General features: G+C 40.0%; 1 protein-coding gene across 1 annotated transcript in view; it reads left to right on the top strand.

Annotated features, from left to right (window-relative positions):
- grin2db (glutamate receptor, ionotropic, N-methyl D-aspartate 2D, b) overlaps positions 1-20600 on the top strand; it is an 83812-nt gene that overhangs the window by 33077 nt on the left and 30135 nt on the right. The window contains exons 3-8 of the mRNA XM_065245921.2: positions 147-353; positions 1756-2022; positions 3063-3391; positions 7841-7955; positions 17887-18092; positions 19999-20167. Coding sequence (XP_065101993.2) covers positions 147-353; positions 1756-2022; positions 3063-3391; positions 7841-7955; positions 17887-18092; positions 19999-20167 — 1293 coding nt within the window. The remainder of the gene's footprint in view (positions 1-146; positions 354-1755; positions 2023-3062; positions 3392-7840; positions 7956-17886; positions 18093-19998; positions 20168-20600) is intronic.

Genomic DNA, 20600 nt, shown 5'->3' with positions numbered 1-20600 from the left:
TCGAATAAGGCCGAAATGCGTAGTTTTCACAATCTTCTTAGACCCTAGTATTAGTTGGTATTAGATTATAACTTAACCGAATGTGACTCTTTTGTTAAATATGAACTGGACTATACACTAGTAAAGTGGATGTGAATTGTCAACAGGTAAATGACAGCAGCCCAAGGACGTTGCTTTCTCAACTATGTGACCTACTGGCATCCAGACCCCTTCAAGGACTCGTGTATGAGGATGAGAGACCCCTTCCGCTTGCCTCTGGCCCCCTGGCCCCCATGCTGGAGTTCGTCTCAGCCCAGACCGGCCTCCCCATTGTTGCTGTGGGAGGGGGAGCGGGTCTGGGCAGGGTACCACAGGTATAGTTGATGTCAAAGCTTATACAGTTTAAACTACTTTAAAATGAAAATGTGTTTTTTAAGGCAAGTAAGTAATCAACCTGCGACTCTTTGCAATGATCTCATCCTCTGGGTTAAATGAATTTGGTTAAGCATCTTACGGATCTAGATGTCACAGCAAAATTCTTTCAACAAAGGCTGCTGCCATCCAAGTAAATGGTTTTAAATGCAGGTTCAGTGTCTACAGATTGAAACCTGTTCTATTTAAAGTATACTCTGAGATTCAGACTATAGTGTCAGCAAAGTGCCAGGTACAATTTCTCTTCAGAGCAATCCCAGACAGATTGATTCTCAAGTAGGCAGTAGCTGTCTATTCTTAAAATAAATAGTGTAATTTTTTTCTTAATTAACTAGCGTCTATGATATTTATTGACACGATAAAATAGGGCCACTAAAAATGATTGTTTCTTACAAAAGACCTGCCTGAATAATCTCAAATGATTAGCATTTCTCCCACGTTAGCTGTGCTTAATCATTTGAGGGTGTTTTTCTTAAACACAAACATTATGACAATATTGTTGTTTCGTTAAACTATGGAACGTTTTTCTCTGTGAGCTCTTGGTGTTAATGAGCTCCAACCCTTTCTAGATAATGTTTAAGTTGCTGCAGTGCTATATAAGCATTATTTGTTAATGGTACTGCCTGAGGAGGAACGTTAAATGGACAGAGATAGGATTGCTGTCGTCTCTGTTGGGAGTTGATCAGGGTATGCTGATAACTGTAGGAAGAGATGGCATTGCTAACATATCTATTTGGATAAACAGCAAGGGTAGAGGTCAGGCGTTACCGCTGCAGGCCATACAGTATGGTCAGGTGTTTTTTGTTCCCATTCACTAAAGTGCTTCGGTGTGCGTTTCGCAATTTTAAATGGGATGTCTCAGCATTTATAACACGTCCTCTTTAGCACATTGTGGTAATGCAACAAAAAGGCAAAATTCATTTGCAATCACAAATGTTTGTTTTTTTAAACGAGTTAGTCTGGAGAAATTACATTGACGTTGTGCTGAATGCTACTACACACTCCCATAAACATGCATGCATTCAACGCCACTGCGAATGAAATTTAGATCTGTGCGACACACTCTGGTTACGATTAGTGACTCTCCAAAGTACCTCCCTCTTGTTCCTATGCTGGCTACATTTCTCAAACTCTTTAATCCCTATGCTTTACGCAGGCAATAAACAGTCTCGAGTCGTGGGAAATTATTTATTTTTTCTCCTTAATTGCACTGCAGAAGACAACTCTGTGTGCTGTTACCGTAAGAGGAAATTCAGTTCCCATGATGCCTTATGCAGGGAACGAATGGACCGCAGCCTTCGGGGTTGGGATATGTAGTTAGTCACCCTGTTAATTCCTTTGCAGGAGACCGGCTCAATCTTCCTGCAGTTCAGCTCCTCCACCACACTCCAACTGGAGGTGATCTTTGAGGTACTGGAGGAGTATGATTGGACGGCCTTCTCGGTGGTGTCCACACGTCACCACGGCTACCAAGACTTCTTGTCGGTGGTAGAAGGTTTGACCGATGGGTCCTTCATCGGTTGGGAAAAGAAGAGCGTAGTGATGTTGAATTTAACCGATGACCCGGGAGGAGCGCGCACACGGCGACTGCTTAAAGAGAACGAAGCACAGGTAGAGAGAGGAGAGAGAGAGAGAGAAGGTCAATGTGTTCTGCCTCACTTATTCACTTACTCATTCATTTAATCATTCACTTACTCTTCCTCTCTGCACCTGACATCATTTCCTGTCCTTAAGCATTATTTTTTTTTTTCATTTTGCTCTGCAGTGGCTTGTGCACCTTTTCTTTCTGACCTCTCGCCGTCCTTTATCCGTTCCCCTCTCATTCCCTTTCTCGCCTCCACCTATATTTGTGTAATGTGTGTGTGCTGCAGGTTGTCCTCTGTCTCCCCCTGGCTCCAGGCTGTTATTGTTTTGTGTGTGTGTGTTTCGGGTGTTATTGTGCCTTGTGGGTCCTAGTACACTGATGTCAGTGTTAATATAACACAGAGCCTGTGGCTCTGCAGCCCAATGCCGTATGCATTAGATTCAGTCTGCGGTGCTTCGGTTCAATCACACACACAAAACTTGCATACTGGAATAAATAATGCACAGATGCACCTTTAGGTACATTATTGTAAGTACACATTTGTACAAACGTACTGGAATATATGCACTAGAGAGCACATACTGTAACCACTTCAACACCTATTGTACATCATGGGATGCACACACAAACAAAAATGTACAAAGCGTGACCCTGCATGTTAAAACTCGGCTATTTTGTCATTCTAAATAATATAAAGAACATTCATAACCTGTGTACAGCCGTGTCAAGGATTTAAATTATTAAATGATGTCACTTTAGCCTGGATTTCACAGACAGGGTCACAAATTTTCAGGGTTACCTGTTCTTGCATGTCCCAGCATCATTACCCTGTACCCGCTCCTCTGTGTAACATTTTTGCGTGTGCTTGTTTATCTAAAATAATTCAAGTAGTCTCTGCCTTCTTTTTTCCCTTGTATTTCCTCTCTTCTTCCTCTTCTGATCCTGGTCTCTTTCTCCCTTTTGACCTCCATGTTCTTGTTTGCACTCTGTTGTTTTTTTCTGTCGCTCCTGCTCTCTGGTTTTCATCTCCGTCCTCTCTGCCCTCGTTGCCCCGCGTCTGCTCCAGGTGCGGTTGTTGTACTGCTCTCAGGAGGAAGCAGAACAGGTGTTCCACGCCGCCTGGGCAGCTGGTCAGGCCAGCGCCTCACACATATGGTTCGCAGTGGGTCCAGCTCTATCCGAACTGGGCGTTAGCGGACTACCCAATCGCCTATTTGCGGTCAGGCCGCAGGGCTGGAGGGATGAGCCTCGCAGACGCATCGCCCGTGGCGTGTCCATCCTTACTCATGGAGCCGTCGCCCTGCGCAAGGACTACGGAGCAACAGGAGGGCCACACTTTGTCACCAACTGCCAGACGGATGGGAACAGGACGCAGAGGATTCGCGGCAGAATGAAGTAAGAGCCGGTTCAGTCTATCAATACAAGACTAGACTTGTATGCTCTGCCAAGAGCACAGAAAAATGTCTAACACCAAGCAGCACAATTTTTTTATTAAACTGTGATGGCCATTTAAGGCAGCATTGAACTGCAATCGCAAATGCATTTATCTAGGATAGTATGATATTTTTAAGTCAGAAATAATGTAGGGTGAGATTTGCTTTTATTATCCATCATGATTGGATTATGTTGTGAAATTGTGACACTGTTTCCTGCATTGCATGGTTAAAGGAGTAATATTTTATGGTACCTGTAGTTGTATTTAGAGATCAGAGTTTGCGTTCTGAATGAAATGTGATGAGATGAAAAGATTGTAACCATAAAATAATGCTAAGTCGACACTTTTTCTATTGCTGTTTTATCAATAGCTACACTCAGAAGTAAATGGTAGTTGGTTTCAGGAATGACTCTTATTTTTTGATTCAGCGCTGATGATAAATTACACTGCCTGATCTTCATATCTCTACAAAGAGGCAAATTTCTCTGTTTTTGTTCACCCTGAGAACTGTGTTTAAAGCTCATCTCATTTAGCATTAACCTTCAAGTTTTCTGCTTTGGTGCATTTATAGTAAGTCAGTTTATCCTTAATGGCACACAAGATAATGAGAGTGAAAGTGCTGCACCTTTGGGGCACAGATGTCCTTTACTCTCCCACCATAGGGACGGGGTGGGGGGGTTCAACATGTCCCACAGTATAAAACAGTAGCAACGTGCTTAACACCGCTTGTGAGCAACACCGTGTTCAGTTTCAATACATTTATCTACATTGCATGTTTTAGCTACTTTACAATAGGGACATTATAGTCTGTTGTGTGACCTGGGGAGGTTAGAAGAACGAGATAAAAAAATGAGCTGGCAGTGATGAATTAATAAATTGAACGACAGCCAGAAAAAATGAAAGCTTTATTGACTAATCACGTAGCATGTAATAGGCAAAACCAAGTGCTTTAGACGTCATAAAAACTTGGCACTGAATGTCAATGTAGTTTTCTCGTGACTCAAAACAATAAATACACATCAGCTGTTTGATAAAGAAAAGAGATTCACCTGCAATTGTGGCTTGCAACCAGCTTCTGAAGTATTACGTTTTACATTTCAATGTAAATTCGTGTTCCCCTTTTCCATTTGATGTTCACACAGTTTCATGAAGTGAAGATCAAACATCAAGTGTTATAAAGGTTGCTGGCACAAAGCTGCAGCTTTAATCTTCTCATTAAAACTGACTCGTTCAGATCATTATTTCAATCAATTTCAAGTTCATGTTTCTTTGGAACCATTTAGTTTGCAGAGAGGTTGTAAACATTGTTTGGCATTGTTCTGTTAACAGAGTAAATAACCAATAATTGTGACTTGAAGGCATTTTTAGTGCTTGACATACTTTTTGTCTCATCATATTACAGGATATTTTATGCTCTCATCTTAATTTTGAGGAGACACTTTTTGTTGCCAAAACAGCTGTTTGCTATGTAGGCCTATACTGTACATAGTTGTTTTGCATGGATCTTGGACCTATGTTAGTGAATACAGTTCAGATCAATTTTTAAATATAAGGTTATTTACTGTACATAACAATATTATTGTTCCAAAGCACTTTTAGAACAAAAAGTTGAAGAAAGCGAAAAAAAAGGGCCATAAATAAAGAAACCTTGAGAAAAGCAAGACTCAGCTACAGTACTGTACTGTATAAAGCTCCACTCTTTAGACGAAAACCTTTCCATCATTTTGATTTCCACAATAAGAGATGCTATATGACACCACAGTGAAAAAAAGAGAAAAGTGAAGGCAGTGCCTCAAAATCGGATCAGGAAGACACAAGAGTATTTGTGACTGTTTGTGAAAACCCAGCTAGAAAGTCAAATGCTGTTTTCTACAAAAAAATCCTATATAATGTAAAGAACATTCTATGGAAAATATAATCTTGATATCTTTAATATTGACTGAGTAAGATCATGTCAAAGATGGAAATCATAGTTAAATTAATGATTGAAATCAAACTTTAATGCTCGTTATCTCAGAATTTGATTTTGAAACTTTAGCCTGGATTTCACAGACAGGATCACATATTTGGAGAGAAAACGCAGGATTCTGAGTGATGTCTAAAGAAATTATTCACAAATTCATTATTTTTGTTAACGAATACAAAAAACACAATGTCTATTGTCAGTTTTACATTGCAAAAAGCTTAATACAATTCAAGAATAACATATAGCTTCTCTATACACTCGAAGAAAGGATGTGTTAATTTTAACACATTGTTTTGTTTTATACTATTTTACACATTTCGTGTTATTTGAACACATTATGGGCTCTATATCATACACCCGGCGCAATGCGCAACGCAAGTTTTTGCTATTGCTAGTTTCAACCGGGTGCAATTACCATTTTCACATTTAGCGCCATGTTGTTTAATAAGCAAATGCATTTGCGCCCAATTTTGCGCCCATTTGCGTACTATTTTGAGGCAACTAAAATAGACTACGCCATTGACCAACAAAAACCTGCTCTAAAGTCTAAAGTCAATAGCACAATATGTTAAATAAATGGGACAACAACGCAGGTTTGCTTATCACATGCATGAATGCGCAGCAGAGCGCAGAGTCTCTTGAACATAAATGATGACCGATTATGAGACGTTAGAAGGCTTTAAGAGCTGTTTCACCTGTAGCCTAGTAAGTAAATAAATGCTTTGCTTTAAACAAATACATCTATTTTTAAATGTTTTTAAATGCTACCCTACGGATTTATTGTATATGATGACTCTGTACCTGTGGGTATGGTGAGATAAGAACCGTTTTTAAGTAATGTTTTTTAAAAAAACAATGGCGCTGTCTGAGTGCTGAAACGCTTTGGCTCTCCGCAAGTTTGTAAATTCTTTATCTCTTGTTTGTATTTTTAGAGTACAAACCTTTTCTTGCATATTTGCAAATTATTTTATGAGATCACAATGATTATGTAGGATATCAATACATTTATAGCAATTAAAAGAAAAAGGCTTTTAAAAGTTTTAATCCAAATTTTCTTTACATTTTAATTAAAATGAAAACAACACATTTTTTAACATTATTCTTAAACTGGGGATCTTCTTCCTGTGCTTAGTTTTTCAGTTTACAAAGTCTGTCATCCAAATAGGGATTAAACATAGCGCCAGCGCAACTTGCTTTTAAAGGGGAAGAGAGATAAGACTCTCATTGGTTTATTGCACATTACGCCCAAAATACTCCCATTACTCATTAGGAGAATATGTACAACCCTTTTCAACCGTGCGCTTAGCGCACAAACCATTTTTCCTGTCGTTAAATTAGCAAAAGTGGCACCAGACACACCCATTTAGACTGTGCGCTGTATGCTTTAGACAATGCGCTTAGATCTTTAAAATAGGGCCCTATATGTCATTTAATGTTGATTTTGAGTTCAAATAAATTAAAGGGACACTACAAGATGTGTTAAAACAACAAAAAGTGTGTTGTTCCAACAATAACACAGAGATGTGTTAAGTTAAGGACAACACATTAGATGTAGATTTAACACATTCGTTTTAAGAGTGTACCTTTTATGCTTCTTAATGAATATACATTTAGTATTATAACATATTAATTTATATTATAAATAATAATAATAAAATATCTGGTATAATAACAAATTATGTTCCAAAAACAAGTTACATCTTACTTACAGCTATGCAGTTTTTGTTAGGTTTAGTTATGTGTGGCCTGTGTAACATAAAACTGCTTGTGCAATCTAAAAGTCAATTCAGAGACACATTATAAATGTTAGCATTGCTAAAAGACTGTGTTGTACTGAATTTTGGAGTTAGTAAGAAACCACTGGCACCACTGTAGTAATGCAGCTGTGTATTAGAACAGAAACTTTCATTATTGTATACCCCCATCACCAGAACTAAACCTGTTCTGTCTTTTTCCAAACTCCCTCAAACAAGTCAGATCAGTCGTTGTCATAAGACCTCATCATTTACAAATTAAACACTGCATGCCTTTATTACACAAGCATCTGTAAGAGCGTTGAGAAGAAAATGGTCAAAATGCTCATAAGAACAGTGCGGCTCTTTCTCTTGCTCACCCAGTGAACTGTACAATCTTTTCATTGTGCCAAAAGCATATTGGATTTAAGATAAAAAGATTAATTCGAAGCAGTCAGAGTGTACGTCACATTTTAGATTTAGGCACCGTTCTGGGTATTTTACTGGTTTAGATTAAGTGCACAACTGTCTGCTTTGATTTCATTGCTCAGGGAAATAAAGTGGTACCTTCTCCACAGTCTCGCAATCTGACCTAATTATAGTGTTTGCGAAGTGTCTGTGTGAGATTTCCACTTTGACGTTCTACTAATTCTCTCTGGGTCTCCTCCATCTCATCAACACCCTTCTCTTTTGCTCTCTCTGCTTTGCAGGTATTTCAGTAACATCACTCTTGGTGGGCGGGACTATTCTTTTAATAATGAGGGCTACCTGGCCAATCCCTTTCTGGATGTCATCTCCTACACGCCCGGGAGTGGCTGGGAAGACGTAAGAACTTATCAGAATTCTATTTCTGTTCGTTCTTGTGTAACCGCCGCTGTTATGGATTGGTAATGTCCGGGATGAAAAGCAGCATTGCAGTAGCCATGCTGAGCACTGCAGTGCTAATGCTCTGGAATGGATGAAATGGCATAACATTTACAATAGGTTTAAAAGAAGACAGCATGACAGTAAAGTGGTCTGCCCTATTTATTATGCATGTGGCTTAACAATGTTAAGGATTGTAGGATTTGTATTTAAAAATAATGACATAAGCGTTTAATAAAATGCGCGATTTGCTTTGGCAAACTATCATAATGATGTACTTGCTCTCTGAGAGCTGAAAACATAATGTTCTGGTTTGCAGCGGTGAAACGTGTAGATTAAACACTGTTTTAAAATGATATACAACTTGACACTATACTCATTTCAAAAACCATTTCCCATGAGAGTTCACAGCAGAAAAAGCCTATTACAATTAACTCTGAACAATGCATCACATTGTGAAGGAGAGAAAGCGGTGTGCTGTTGACTGTGCACTTCTGCTGTACTGCACAGAACAGCTAAAGCCTTGATGATATAAACATATAATTAGAGTTTCAATGGGATGTAGTATACAATTAGCATTGGCCCTATTATATATACATACCTACCCAGAGTATATTATTATAATGAAAACAGAGATTAGCAGTTCTTCTCTACATTATTAGTTTAAGCCACTATTATCGGTATCATAAGACAGAAAAAAATTAATTATGTGGGGGTTTTTTTTAGATAGGAAATTTGATTTCCGCTCTTCCTGGAATTTAACACCTCCTTGCATTTAGTTTTGCTTGTGTGTGTGTGCCTGAGCGGAAAATGAATAAATAAGAAAATGAACAAAAAGGCTTTTTAAAATTTCTCAGCATCTCGTATATCAACGTATCGTAGGTGCCACATGGGACGACGTGTGTCTACATTTTGCCCGCACAGCGCTGCTGTCGTGAGACTAAATGACTGATATCAATTCCAACTGAGTAAATATAACAGCGCAGAACGTCAGATGCTCGAAGGTGCCGCTCAAACCCTTGCCATAAAACAGAATTATTAATATGTAGATGCCACAAAAACAACCACAGAGACTGAAAATTGTAATCTCTGGCAGTACCTGCATTTTCCACCTCTACAATCTGTTAACAAAGAAAATGACAGCAGATTATGTCCTTGGGAGAGTTTTTAATACCTTTGGGCACTATTCGCCGACATTGAGCCATAACAGTAAAAAGTTTCAACGTACTCTGAGGGTTTGTTTTCTGCTGATCTCCATAGCTTTTGGTCATCAGTATTTACAAGCGTGCATTATTCTCAGCGTATTCATTAGCACAACAGGACTTAAGATCAATGCTTATTAGCTATAGCAATCATAACAACAGCGAGTTTTGTCTGGGGACAGGTTCACGTTAACGGCCCATGGCGGGGAGAGTAAGAGGATGTGTGGGGATTGTGTTGCCCAGGGCTTCTCCAAAGGTCGAGTGTTGATCGTTTGTTTCGCCGATGTTCTTGTGTAGGCTTTGTTTAGGTGCCAGCTTCTGAGCTGAGCCCAGCTGCCACCGTTCTGCATTTAGATTGTTATGAAACTGGCCAACTGTCATTCATTTGCTTTAAATCTTACATAGCTTTTGATTCTTAACAGAACTCCTCTGTGACTGTTTGGTCAAGTAATGGCGTGATGAATGGTTGCGCTACTCAAATGGTATTCAAGCGGCAAACCACTCGCAATCCAGTTAATCCACTCGTTGAACGTGCTGAACTAGCATAAGTACTTAATTAAATCATTATCCTTCTTTTCGGCACATACACACCTCCTGTATATGTAAATCAGACTTATTATAGAAGCCTGCCGCAATTATTGTTACCACCCAGAGAAATCCAAAATAAATTTTATTTAAAAAGACGTCTGTGTGCATTTTCTAGTGACTATAACAGCAGTAATTCATCAAATGGTGGAGAAGAGCGTTACAGGCAAGCATTTATCAAACCGTGCGGTATAGACGAGAGCGCTTTCAGCATTTTAAAGAGCACGTTCATGTTGCTGGATTGCAGCGGTCGACCTGATGTCCTACAGTCCTTGTAAAGTAGCCTACTGTACAGTAGGTTGCGGTTGTCATCTCCATGTTCCACAACCTACAGTATCAGAATTGGCCTGCGAGATATATACGGATTTACAGTGTGCAAGTTACATTCAGGACTAATTTTCGTGGACGTCTGCGCTGTCACCCGATTTGCATAATTGCTTTAGTGAATCGGGTGCTGAAAAGTGCAGACGGTGAATGCAAATATACAACGCAACTTGTTCTTGGTGAATTTCCCCCCTGAATATCTCAAAAACCCAACAAACCGAACTTATGATGATGCAAGAGCACCGCGAGGGTTGCAGGGCGCCGGTTCTGTCAGCGGTGTTTCTGTTTCATGCGAGATGTGCTGTTTGAGTTCTGAATGCTTTGGTACTTCATAGAGTCACAGAGTCTTTGTAAATCACATAAAATATTTAATGGGCCGCCATAATGTACATTTTAAAGGGTTTCACGTTGACTATAGGAGGTTTTCAAATTCCATTTGTTTAAGAAGGATGCTCTATTAAAACTTGATGCTCGCTGTCTTTGTCTTCGCTGTGTTTTTGTCTCCGGGTCTCTTAAATGCATTCTGTCTAACACAGGGTAGACAATGGATGTGGATGACTCATTTTTTAGAAGCCTCGTTGTGCACAAAGCACTTTATGTGATGGCTTGACATGAAGCATTTATAGGCATTTAACAAATAAAGATCAAACCAGCTGGTACAGTACTTTTGATTACATTTTTCCATTCATCACTATCAGCATTCGTGAGCCTGCCTTTTAAAACCATTTTTTGTGATTTACTGTTTTCTACAGAATATCATTTTACATTGTGTGAAAATATAACCTTCATATCTTTAATATTGACTGAGTGAGGCCATGTCAAAGATTAAAATGAAAGTGAAATCAATAAGAGAAATCAAAGATTATGAAATGGATTTCACGGATAGAGTCACATTTAGTCGAGGACAAGACCAGTGAAAATGTCATGATTTGAAATAACGATTTATATACCACAGCAAACACTATTTCGATACCCCTTTTTAGAAAATTAAATATTGTTACAGAGTAGATAGTTTCGGTTCAAATCTAATTGATGGAAAGGTGTTCCAAGTGCTGATATAGGACAGGCCATTATGTCCCAGTTACTTGTTTAAAATAATACTAAGACAAACTCCCTCAGCAGACTTGTCACAGTGAATGCTGGTTATCACACCTGGTTAGTTGTGCTCACTGTGTCAAACTCACACTGTCACACACATCCAGCCTCCACTGACTTCTCAGAAAAAGCCCAAGCCTGTTACTAATTTGAAAATGCTATGTTAGTCCTAGCCAAGGCTTTGACACATCTTTTAAAGGCGGGGTGCATGATTTTTGAAAAACACACTGGAAAAGGGATTCGGGCTGAGTAACAAAACACACTTGTAGCCAATTAACAGTAAGGGGCATGTCTACTAATTGACATCGTTGCCTGGGTTGCATATGTATGGGGCGGGTCTATCAAAAGAACAGTGTTCCCACGTGTTCTTGAAAGTTTGTGAATCTGGGGGAAAAAATTCAAGGCACTGGGAAGTTTTTGAAAATATACATACATAGATACAGGTCATTAAAAGTGCTTGAATCTGTTTCATGCAAGAATTTTTTTTGAAAAAAATCCATATTAATCCCTGTGCTGTATAGGATTATATTATGAAAGTTCTAGACTCTTAAGCACCCATGCTAAACTGTTAGTTTTAAATTCTTATATCTTCTGTATGCGAATGTTGATTCATACCAAAATGCTTATTGCATAGTTGTGTTTTGACACATGAAACATCTCGGGTTACATATGTAACTGTTGTCCCCTGAGAAGGGAACGAGACGCTGCGTCTACCTTGCCATACTTCCTGCGTCCCTGTAACGCCGTCTTTGGCAATATTTCAGATAGCGATATACTTCCTGACTCCTGCGTCACCCTGTCTTTGTCGTTAAGCCTCACCATTGGTTGAATTTGATATACACATTCAGACGCACTACCCCTGGAGGGTCCCCAAAGTCTCACCGCAGTGACACAGCGTGAGTTCCCTCAAAAGGGAACTGTAACAATGTATCTTAAAAGGTAACACGATGTAACCTTGCTCTCACTTCAAGTGACTTGAAATGTGTCCCCACATTTAGTCCTTGATTTTGAGGGTATTGGACCTGGAAAATCCTTCATTTGTGGTGAGAACACGATCCGAGATCGAACCGACCTAACTGCAAAAGTACTGCGCATTTTGTACTAAACCAGCTGCCGTAGTCAGCTGCACAGCTCATTATTGGATGAGGAAGTGTTTGTTGACAGTTTCTATTAGCAATATTAGCACAATGACAGATTGCGGACATACCTGGAGTTGTGAGGAGGTGCGGGTGAAGCCTCAGAAATTTGGTGTCTTCGCCGTTTGTTGTGCATCAAAACGTTGTTTTCAAGCCGTATCTGCGATTAATTCTGGAAATGAACAGTTTGTCTAGTGCTGCATGCAAACTATGTATAACAACCAAGGAAACATAATTACAGCGCACAGCTGTCTGTCCATGGTGTCTGCTGTATGTTCCTCCTTTTTGTTTACTTTGCGCACTTTGATTCTGACCGATCGAAAAGCAGTTTAGGAAATATGTTCAAATTCACGTGGCCAATGAGTGATGTGGATCTTATCACATGACTGAATTTTGGTTTGTTTCAACTGGTGCGGACCAGGGCAATCAGTGTGGTTTGAAAATAGGGCTGCACGATTTGGGTAATTTTTCCCATTGCGGTTATTGATGCTAAAATTGCGATGTGCGATTGCGATTATACTAAATGGTATCATGAGTCAACTTGATGGGTTTTAAAGAAAATCATAGCTGCCAACTCTCACGCATTCGCCGTGAGACTCACGCAATTGACCCCATTCTCACGCTCTCACGCCACACATCCATTTTCTCACGCAGGCTCGTACCCACCATTTAGATTCCCATTGAGTTTAATACAAGACATTAAATAATTTTATAAAAATACCTAACTGTAAATACTGTAAAACGCCTATCTCTATCTGGCGTGCCTCAAACAGCATAAAGCGCTCGTCAAAGTCAAAATGATGCGAAGGCGAATCAAATCAAAGAAGGTGGAGTTATTGTCTACAAATGCCGAAGCGCCAGCTACAAACTACAGAGAGCGAGTGCGCGGCTGCGCGATGGTGAAAGAGCAACGCACGATGTAAGTAGCTAAAGCAGTGCTCACAGTATTGACACTTTTATATTTTAGCGTACCTTCACTGTCTTATGTGCCACCACTTCTCATGGTGCTGGTACTTTGCTGCAAAGAGTCAAAGAGCATTTCACTTTATGTGGCGCTGCGCAGGAAGTTCGGCAGCGAGGACATCAGAGTACCGCGAGAGCAAGTCGAAATGTTACAAAAGGGTCCGCCTTTACCTTTGCTATCGCGTGACTCTGATGTCATACGCCGATCAGTCAGCGCCGCACCAGTCGAACACACAAAGCGTCAAGGTCTGGATGAAAAGCAGAGAATTGCCCGGATTCCACGCACGCAGATACCCTCAGAAAACAGCAATTTTAATCAACCATCACTCGCGTCACGTGTGTATGTTTGCAAGCAGTACAAGCCTGCGTGATGTTTGCGGTGACAGGTTTTAATAAAAGAGAAAAAGGTCAATTTATATTTGACATCTATAAACAATAATAGGCTATATACGAAATATAATTATATGGTCTTGACGTACACATTATCTCTTGCTTTAGTTTAATATAAACTACTAATTTGGTTTATTTGATTGTGACAGTCCCTCTATCACCAATCACAAATCATCACTTTACGCTTCTCTTTCTCACTGGATAAACTGAATCAAAGCTGCTGTCATCTGCAGTTATACATTTTACAGAGACCAGTATTCATTAGATTTTAAGAACTTTTTTGGCACTTTTATCAGAAGGAAAGCATACGTGTATAAAACAATAGTAAAGACTCTAATCTCAGGCATTTAAACTCAGTAAAAGCTTTTATTTCAATTTAATTTCTAAAATATGATTCGATTTGTATTGAACCATTTTAACGCAGTCTTTTCCAACTATTTAACACAGAAATAGCTAAAATCCACACTATTATCAATTGGCAAATGGTTAGGACTTATATAAAAAATTATTACCACAACCCCAACCCCCCCCCCCCCCCAAAAAAAAAAAAAATCTCACTCCAAGCTGAACTCAGAAGTTGGCAGCTCTGGAAAATCCACACACAGTTTAGCTAAAATTTGTATTTGTAAAACTAGAAATGTTTTCGTATTGCCACGTGATGTAGCAACTGCTCAGTGTCAGTAATCCTAAATCCAAAATACCGCCATACAACAGACATAGAGTTTTTTTTTAGCTACCAGATCACTGTCAACCTCCTCTGCATCCATCTTCGCTCTGGTATAAGTGACGAAGCACACCACACACGTGCATGCCACACGTGCACTGCCGTTTTTGTTCATTTTTCTTTCTTTTTTTTAAACCGCAAGGAAAATCATCAAACTGTTATCAGAAAGTTTGTGTTAACAAGTCCACACATTTATTTATTTAATATAATTGCAACATTTTGCTGTCATATAATTGCACAGGCTGACATCGCGATTGCGATTGCGATGCGATTAATTGTGCAGCACTATTTGAAAAGGAACCAAAACTCCTAAAAAGACCAAATGAACTAAACTACAGATGTGAAAATACCCTAAAGTGTGGGAACCCTGAAAGAAGGTCCAGATTCTATTGGGGTAGGAGCGTGTTTGTTTAGGTGATTTCAAATATCAACATTGGCTTTCGGAGATCATGCACCCCGCCTTTAAACTAGCAGACCCTCAATCTGTGATGCAACAAAGTAGGTTTTTAGGAGAATCCTTTGTTTGTCTTATTTACTTTCTTTTGAACTGTTGTATTGAAGCAGTATACACACATAATGGCCATATAGCAGCACACAGGCAATATAAGGCTGTAATTCACTTTTGCTTATAATATTTCTTTAATTACAATATTAATCAAAATGATGAAATCACACAGAAATCTAAACATAGCTAAAATATTCTAAACTTATAGTTCTTAACTAAACTGAAACGTCAAGGTCAAATGCAGATATTTATTTATTTAAGTATTTATTTGTTTAGTCCGTGTTTTTGTTTACAGTAATACCCCAAGGCAGGCATTCTGACCAAGGAGTGCATTTGGTCATTCGAGTGTTCAGTTGCATTACCGTGAAGCACAAGCTTTTGCACGCGCTTTCGACAGCAGCCGCCTGTCAGTCTGACAGCAGTTGGGTACCAAATTGAGTCGGTGTTGGTGTTTTTCCACAGAGTTTGCGTAAAGTACTGCTACTTTTGACATTGTTAGTGAATGCGGTTCTTATAAATCGATATATATATATACCACGGGGAGACACATTATAAAAAATAGAAATGCCAAGCACATTTCTCTATTGTACCTGTCAGAATGTGTCCATGTGTGTTTATGCTGTGAAAATCCTCCAAGTGGATTTGGGAGGATTGCGCGGGGGGAAAATCGTCTGGTTTCATGCTTCCTCTAGTTGGCTCTCAGAGCGACGTTCACAGGGACGGGGGTGTCATGGAAGCATGTTTGTATTTCACCCTGTGAAAGTATTATCCCTACCCAGGAGAGATGCTGTTTGATCAGGGGGCAGCTCTACCTCTGTTTGCATGAGACTCTGCCCCCTCAGCTTGGGTCCAGATTTCTTCTACTCCAGGTCTTTGTTATGCACCGCAGGATCTCTGGTTTTCCACACATGCCCCGGCGCTCCTATTTCGGTCGTTTTGTTGGCCCACATTCTCCAGCTGAAAAGAGTCGAGACGTCTGGCTGCCGCTGACACAGATCGGCTGTGAGAGCCGAATGTGGTTGAGATGGAGAAAGCGGTGTGGGAGATAGTAAGAAATGTTGTGGGATAAAAGAAAAAGATCAGAGAGAGAGAGAGAGAAAGAAAAGACAGGGCATTTCAACACATTAAGTAGTATTATAAGGGCATGGCACGAAACACTGTACATCGTTAGTATTTATATCCCTCAAGCAATATTAAAACCCACTTATATACACACTCACACCTACCTTGCCTGGCTACTGTACTGCTTTCTGACATGCCATGCATATTTTATAAAGCTGTTCAGACAACCTTAATACAAGGCACTGTCACCTGTTCAGATCTTTCCGTGGCGGATTCGGTGTGACGCTGTCTGTCAGATGTTCGCCCAAGCCAACATTCCCTTCCTGTTCCCTTCCAATTCCTGTCTGTGCCTTCGAAAGCAGCTCACAGAAAATGGATTTTGGGTTAACAGACTGTAAAGGTGGATGTTTGAGAGGCAGAGGAGGCGGATGAACGAGCAGACAAATGGACAGTCAAAGTGACCTAAGCAGACAGATTGATGAACAGAGGATGAGACGGGGACCAGGTGAGGGGATGTTGCGGAATCGTTTTTTGTAATTTCCAGTGATCCACACCGGATGCGTTTGATTTCAGCGCCTTTGTAAGCGGGATAACTAGCCCAGCGCTTGCAGGAATTCACAAGCTGACTGTTGCCATTTCCTGCTCTATTCCTTTCAATTAGACGCCTCTGCCCTGATCCTGTGCTAATATGCAAAGTCTACTTGCAGCCAGCTGCTGGCTTGATGTATTAGAGTCATGCACACACGTGCATACACGCAGTGAAGGTGAAGTATATTTATTCTCTGCCTGCCAAAGAGACTTTGTAACGATTTTCTAAGAGCTGAACGTCTTTTGCTGGATATGCGGCCTGTGAATGGCTCTCAAGGGCTGCTTTGCTGCTGATAGCTGCCACTCTCTGCTGGTGCGTGTGTCAGTAAGAGTCTTACAGCTCAGTGCTGCTAGCAAAGTTTGAGTATAGGGATTGGTAAAACACAGTAATAGGTAAAGTATGTGCTGCTTACAAACTGCAAAGTTTGTTTAAAAAAAATATCATTTTTTTGTCACAAACATAAATTCATTTTATACAGTGAATGTCAATGCTCTGTGGAGGTAGAGAAACAATTCATGCAACTAAAGCATATTATGCAATTTAATGTGAATTCTGCTATACAGTGAACCGGTGCCATAGTTGCCTTGTTTGAACTCGGAGCTGCGGCAAGTTTATCAGTTGTGCTACACGAGTCAATTACTCAATAATGAGAATTTTCTGTTAAATTGAGCATTCTTGTACTTGATACAACTGATGAATTGCTTGTGTTGTTACATGCCTTGTTGTCTGCTAAATAAATATGTAAATATAATTTGAACTAGATACTAAAAACAAAGGGATTCTGTACTGTATGTGTGAAGTACACTTTTTTCTGATATGTACAGACTACGGTGCTACTGGTCTTAGTCTTCAGTATATGGATTATGTGCTCAGTTATATTGCTGTATCCCAGCTTGACACGTTTGCCCCATCTCTGTTTTTCTCAGGCTCGTAACCTTTCCCTCTGCGTCCTATCACTTAGCCAAAAATCCCTCTTTTTATTTCTCTGAAAAGAAAAATCTACTCATTCCCTAGCGAGTAAAAAGGGCACAAGACTGTTTTTAGAGAGCCCTCAAGCTCATAGAGCAACATTAGGCTTTCATTTCTCACCATCCTCCTTACCCTCTTCATGGCATATTTGAGTGAGAAGTCATTTTTTTTCCAAAATCCAGCATCAATATCTTTTTGGAACAGGTTGTTGTAAAATTTCTTAAAAGGATCTGACTTACATCGTTTATAGATTCGTGAACAATTTAATTCAGATAAAGTTGTGTTATCAGTTTATTCGGCATATTTCATCAACTGACCCTTGACCATGTGTTGTCTCTATGGTCTTAGGTAGGATGGTGGGAGAACGGGGTGTTACGTCTGAGATACCCTGCTTGGTCTCGCTACAGCCCATTTCTGCAGCCACCCGATGATGCCCAGCACCTAAGGGTTGTGACCCTGGAGGAGCGCCCATTTGTTATTGTAGAGCTGGCAGACCCTTCTTCTGGAACCTGCATTAGGGACTCGGTGCCATGCCGGCGGCCTCTCAATGCCACGTTAGTACTGATCACTCTGTCACTGCCATTTGTTATGGAGAGAAAGTAACTGTATGTATTGTTTTCAAGGGGTTTCAAATTAGGCCAGTCAACCCAATAATTTGGTTTAATTATTATTAATGTTAATTTTCTCCATTTCACCTGTTTGTTAATTCTGCATGAATTGTGAACTTGAAGTAACCCTTCATCTCTAGAAAGACCTCCGTAAAAAATTAGATAATGATATTATTAACCTAATGCTTTCGGCATGTGTCATACATTAATCAAATCTTCGAAGCTTCAAATCTGCTTAGTCTGATAAAAAATGCTCATTTACAAAAAACATGTCAGGTCATGTCATGTCACGCACTTATGGCATTTACACCAGACGCAGAAGAGGCGGCAAGCGCGAGTGATTTACATGTTAAGTCAATGCAAAGACCCAATAGGCATCTTGCAGTGCGGTACGCGGGAATGGCGTGGTGCGAATGGTGCAGAACGCGCACGAATTAAGTGTTGCCTCGGGAAACGTGCATGTTGAAAAATCTGAACTTTGCCGGATATTCGCACCGCATTCACCAATAAGGAGCTTGCTCTAGGAGTCATGTGATTACAGGGAGCGCGCAGAGTTGCAGACTAGCGCGTTTTTGCCGCCTCCACCGCAGCTGGTGTGAACGCACAGTTAGAGGGTTTTGCATCTGAGCTCTTCATACTGTATACTAATTTGCCTTTTGCAATGTCCATTGATTGTTTTTATGTAATAATAACATAGTGTCTTTAAATTATCTTTGTATGAAGATATTCCCAGCCACTTTTTTATATGCAGTTAATTATTTGGATTCGCATGTAACTATATTTCTGTTGAAATCCAAAAAAGTCCCATCCTTTTTAAGTTGGATTAACTTTCCATGATAGAGGCTGTAAAAATGGCCCTTCCTTAGATGTAAAAAAAACTGTCTAATTGCTCTCCAGTCATCTGTCATATTCTTTTATCTTTGCCTTTATCTCTGTATTTCTTGCTTTTTCCATGATATCTCACCGAAGTTCCAGGGGCTAGACTTGACTATCTTAGCTTTGCAATTGATCAAATGTCTCTCTCTCTCTCTCTCTCTCTCTCTCTCTCTCTCTCTCTCTCTCTCTCTCTCTCTCTCTCTCTCTCTCTCTCTCTCTCTCTCTCTCTCTCTCTCTCTCTCTCTCTCTCTCTCTCTCTCTCTCTCTCTCTCTCTCTCTCTCTCTCTCTCTCTCTCTCTCGTTTTTTCTTTGCCTTATGGCGATTTCTGCTCATGGTTAGCCATTATGTTACTTGTCAATCTACACAAAACTCTTGGAGTGTTCACATGCCTCTGTGGATGCTGCCTCATTTGCTTTCACACTTCTCATGTGAAAGCCTGCATTTCATCTCATTATATAATTCTCGGGTATATCACTTAATTGTACAAAGACAACATACTCCTCACAGGCCACCTTGTCGTTTTCCTTTCCCCTGTCCTCTGTCTCCTTTCATTTATCCTTTGTAACTCTCTGACTCTCTGTTGGTAACACTATTTCTTTTATATCTTCTCTGCTGACATCATGGAAATAAATTTTTATTTGCCATTGTCAACATAAAATTTGAGTTTTGTGGCTTTTAGTCCATGCTTATTTTAACCAAACCTTTACTGTCTTCTCTGAAAATGTACATACTGATGACTCATCATCATGCACTATAGATTTTTTCTTAATGCTGTGTAGAATGAGAATATCCCTTCCCCCTTAAAAAGGTTTCGCGTAATAACTAAAGTGCATGTGCCATTTAGAAAGGAACAAACCCATTTAACGTGTCTCATTAAACTTTTGCATTCAATAATTTGTCAACACAGAACAGAAAATCCAAGCAGTTTTATCGAGTCTTTAAAGTTACATTTACATTCTGTCTTTCTGATGACAGTGCACTTCAGGAAGGGGTGGCGCCTATGAAGCAGTGCTGCAAGGGATTTTGCATTGACATCCTTAAGCGACTGGCCAGAATTGTGGGCTTCACTTATGATCTCTACTTGGTGACCAATGGGAAACACGGGAAAAAGATTGATGGAGTTTGGAATGGGATGGTGGGAGAGGTGAGCGAGGCTTTCTTGTCTTTTGCTACTTCAAACAGATCATGTTTGTTGTCTTTCCATCAGTGCCTCTCTTTATTCACCCCACTCATGAGCGAGTGCCCTGGATGCACTGTCAGCAGTATCCCTGAGAAGACTACGCTTGCATATGTAAATATAAGCGTTGAGTAGGGAGCGGACTACAGATTAAAGCCAAGACTGCTATTCCCTTTAGTATTAGTAGTTATGATGATCAAACACTAGGATTATGGGATAGAAAAGATGTTGGTGCAGTGCGTGAATGAAGAGGCTGCTGTGTAGAGACAATGTGAGCATGAGCTCTGTTCCAAAACCTGCTGAGCTGCCCAGTAGCTTCCTTTTATGATAGTACCTCATACCAGACTCATTTAAAAATGTTCTGCGTGTGCCGCACAAATTTAAGCAAACTTATTTAAGT

Source organism: Paramisgurnus dabryanus, chromosome 13, assembly GCF_030506205.2.
Source record: "Paramisgurnus dabryanus chromosome 13, PD_genome_1.1, whole genome shotgun sequence".
Classification (NCBI taxonomy): Eukaryota; Metazoa; Chordata; class Actinopteri; order Cypriniformes; family Cobitidae; genus Paramisgurnus; species Paramisgurnus dabryanus.
Note: the sequence above shows the minus strand (reverse complement) of the source record. Positions and strands in the feature narration are given on the sequence as shown.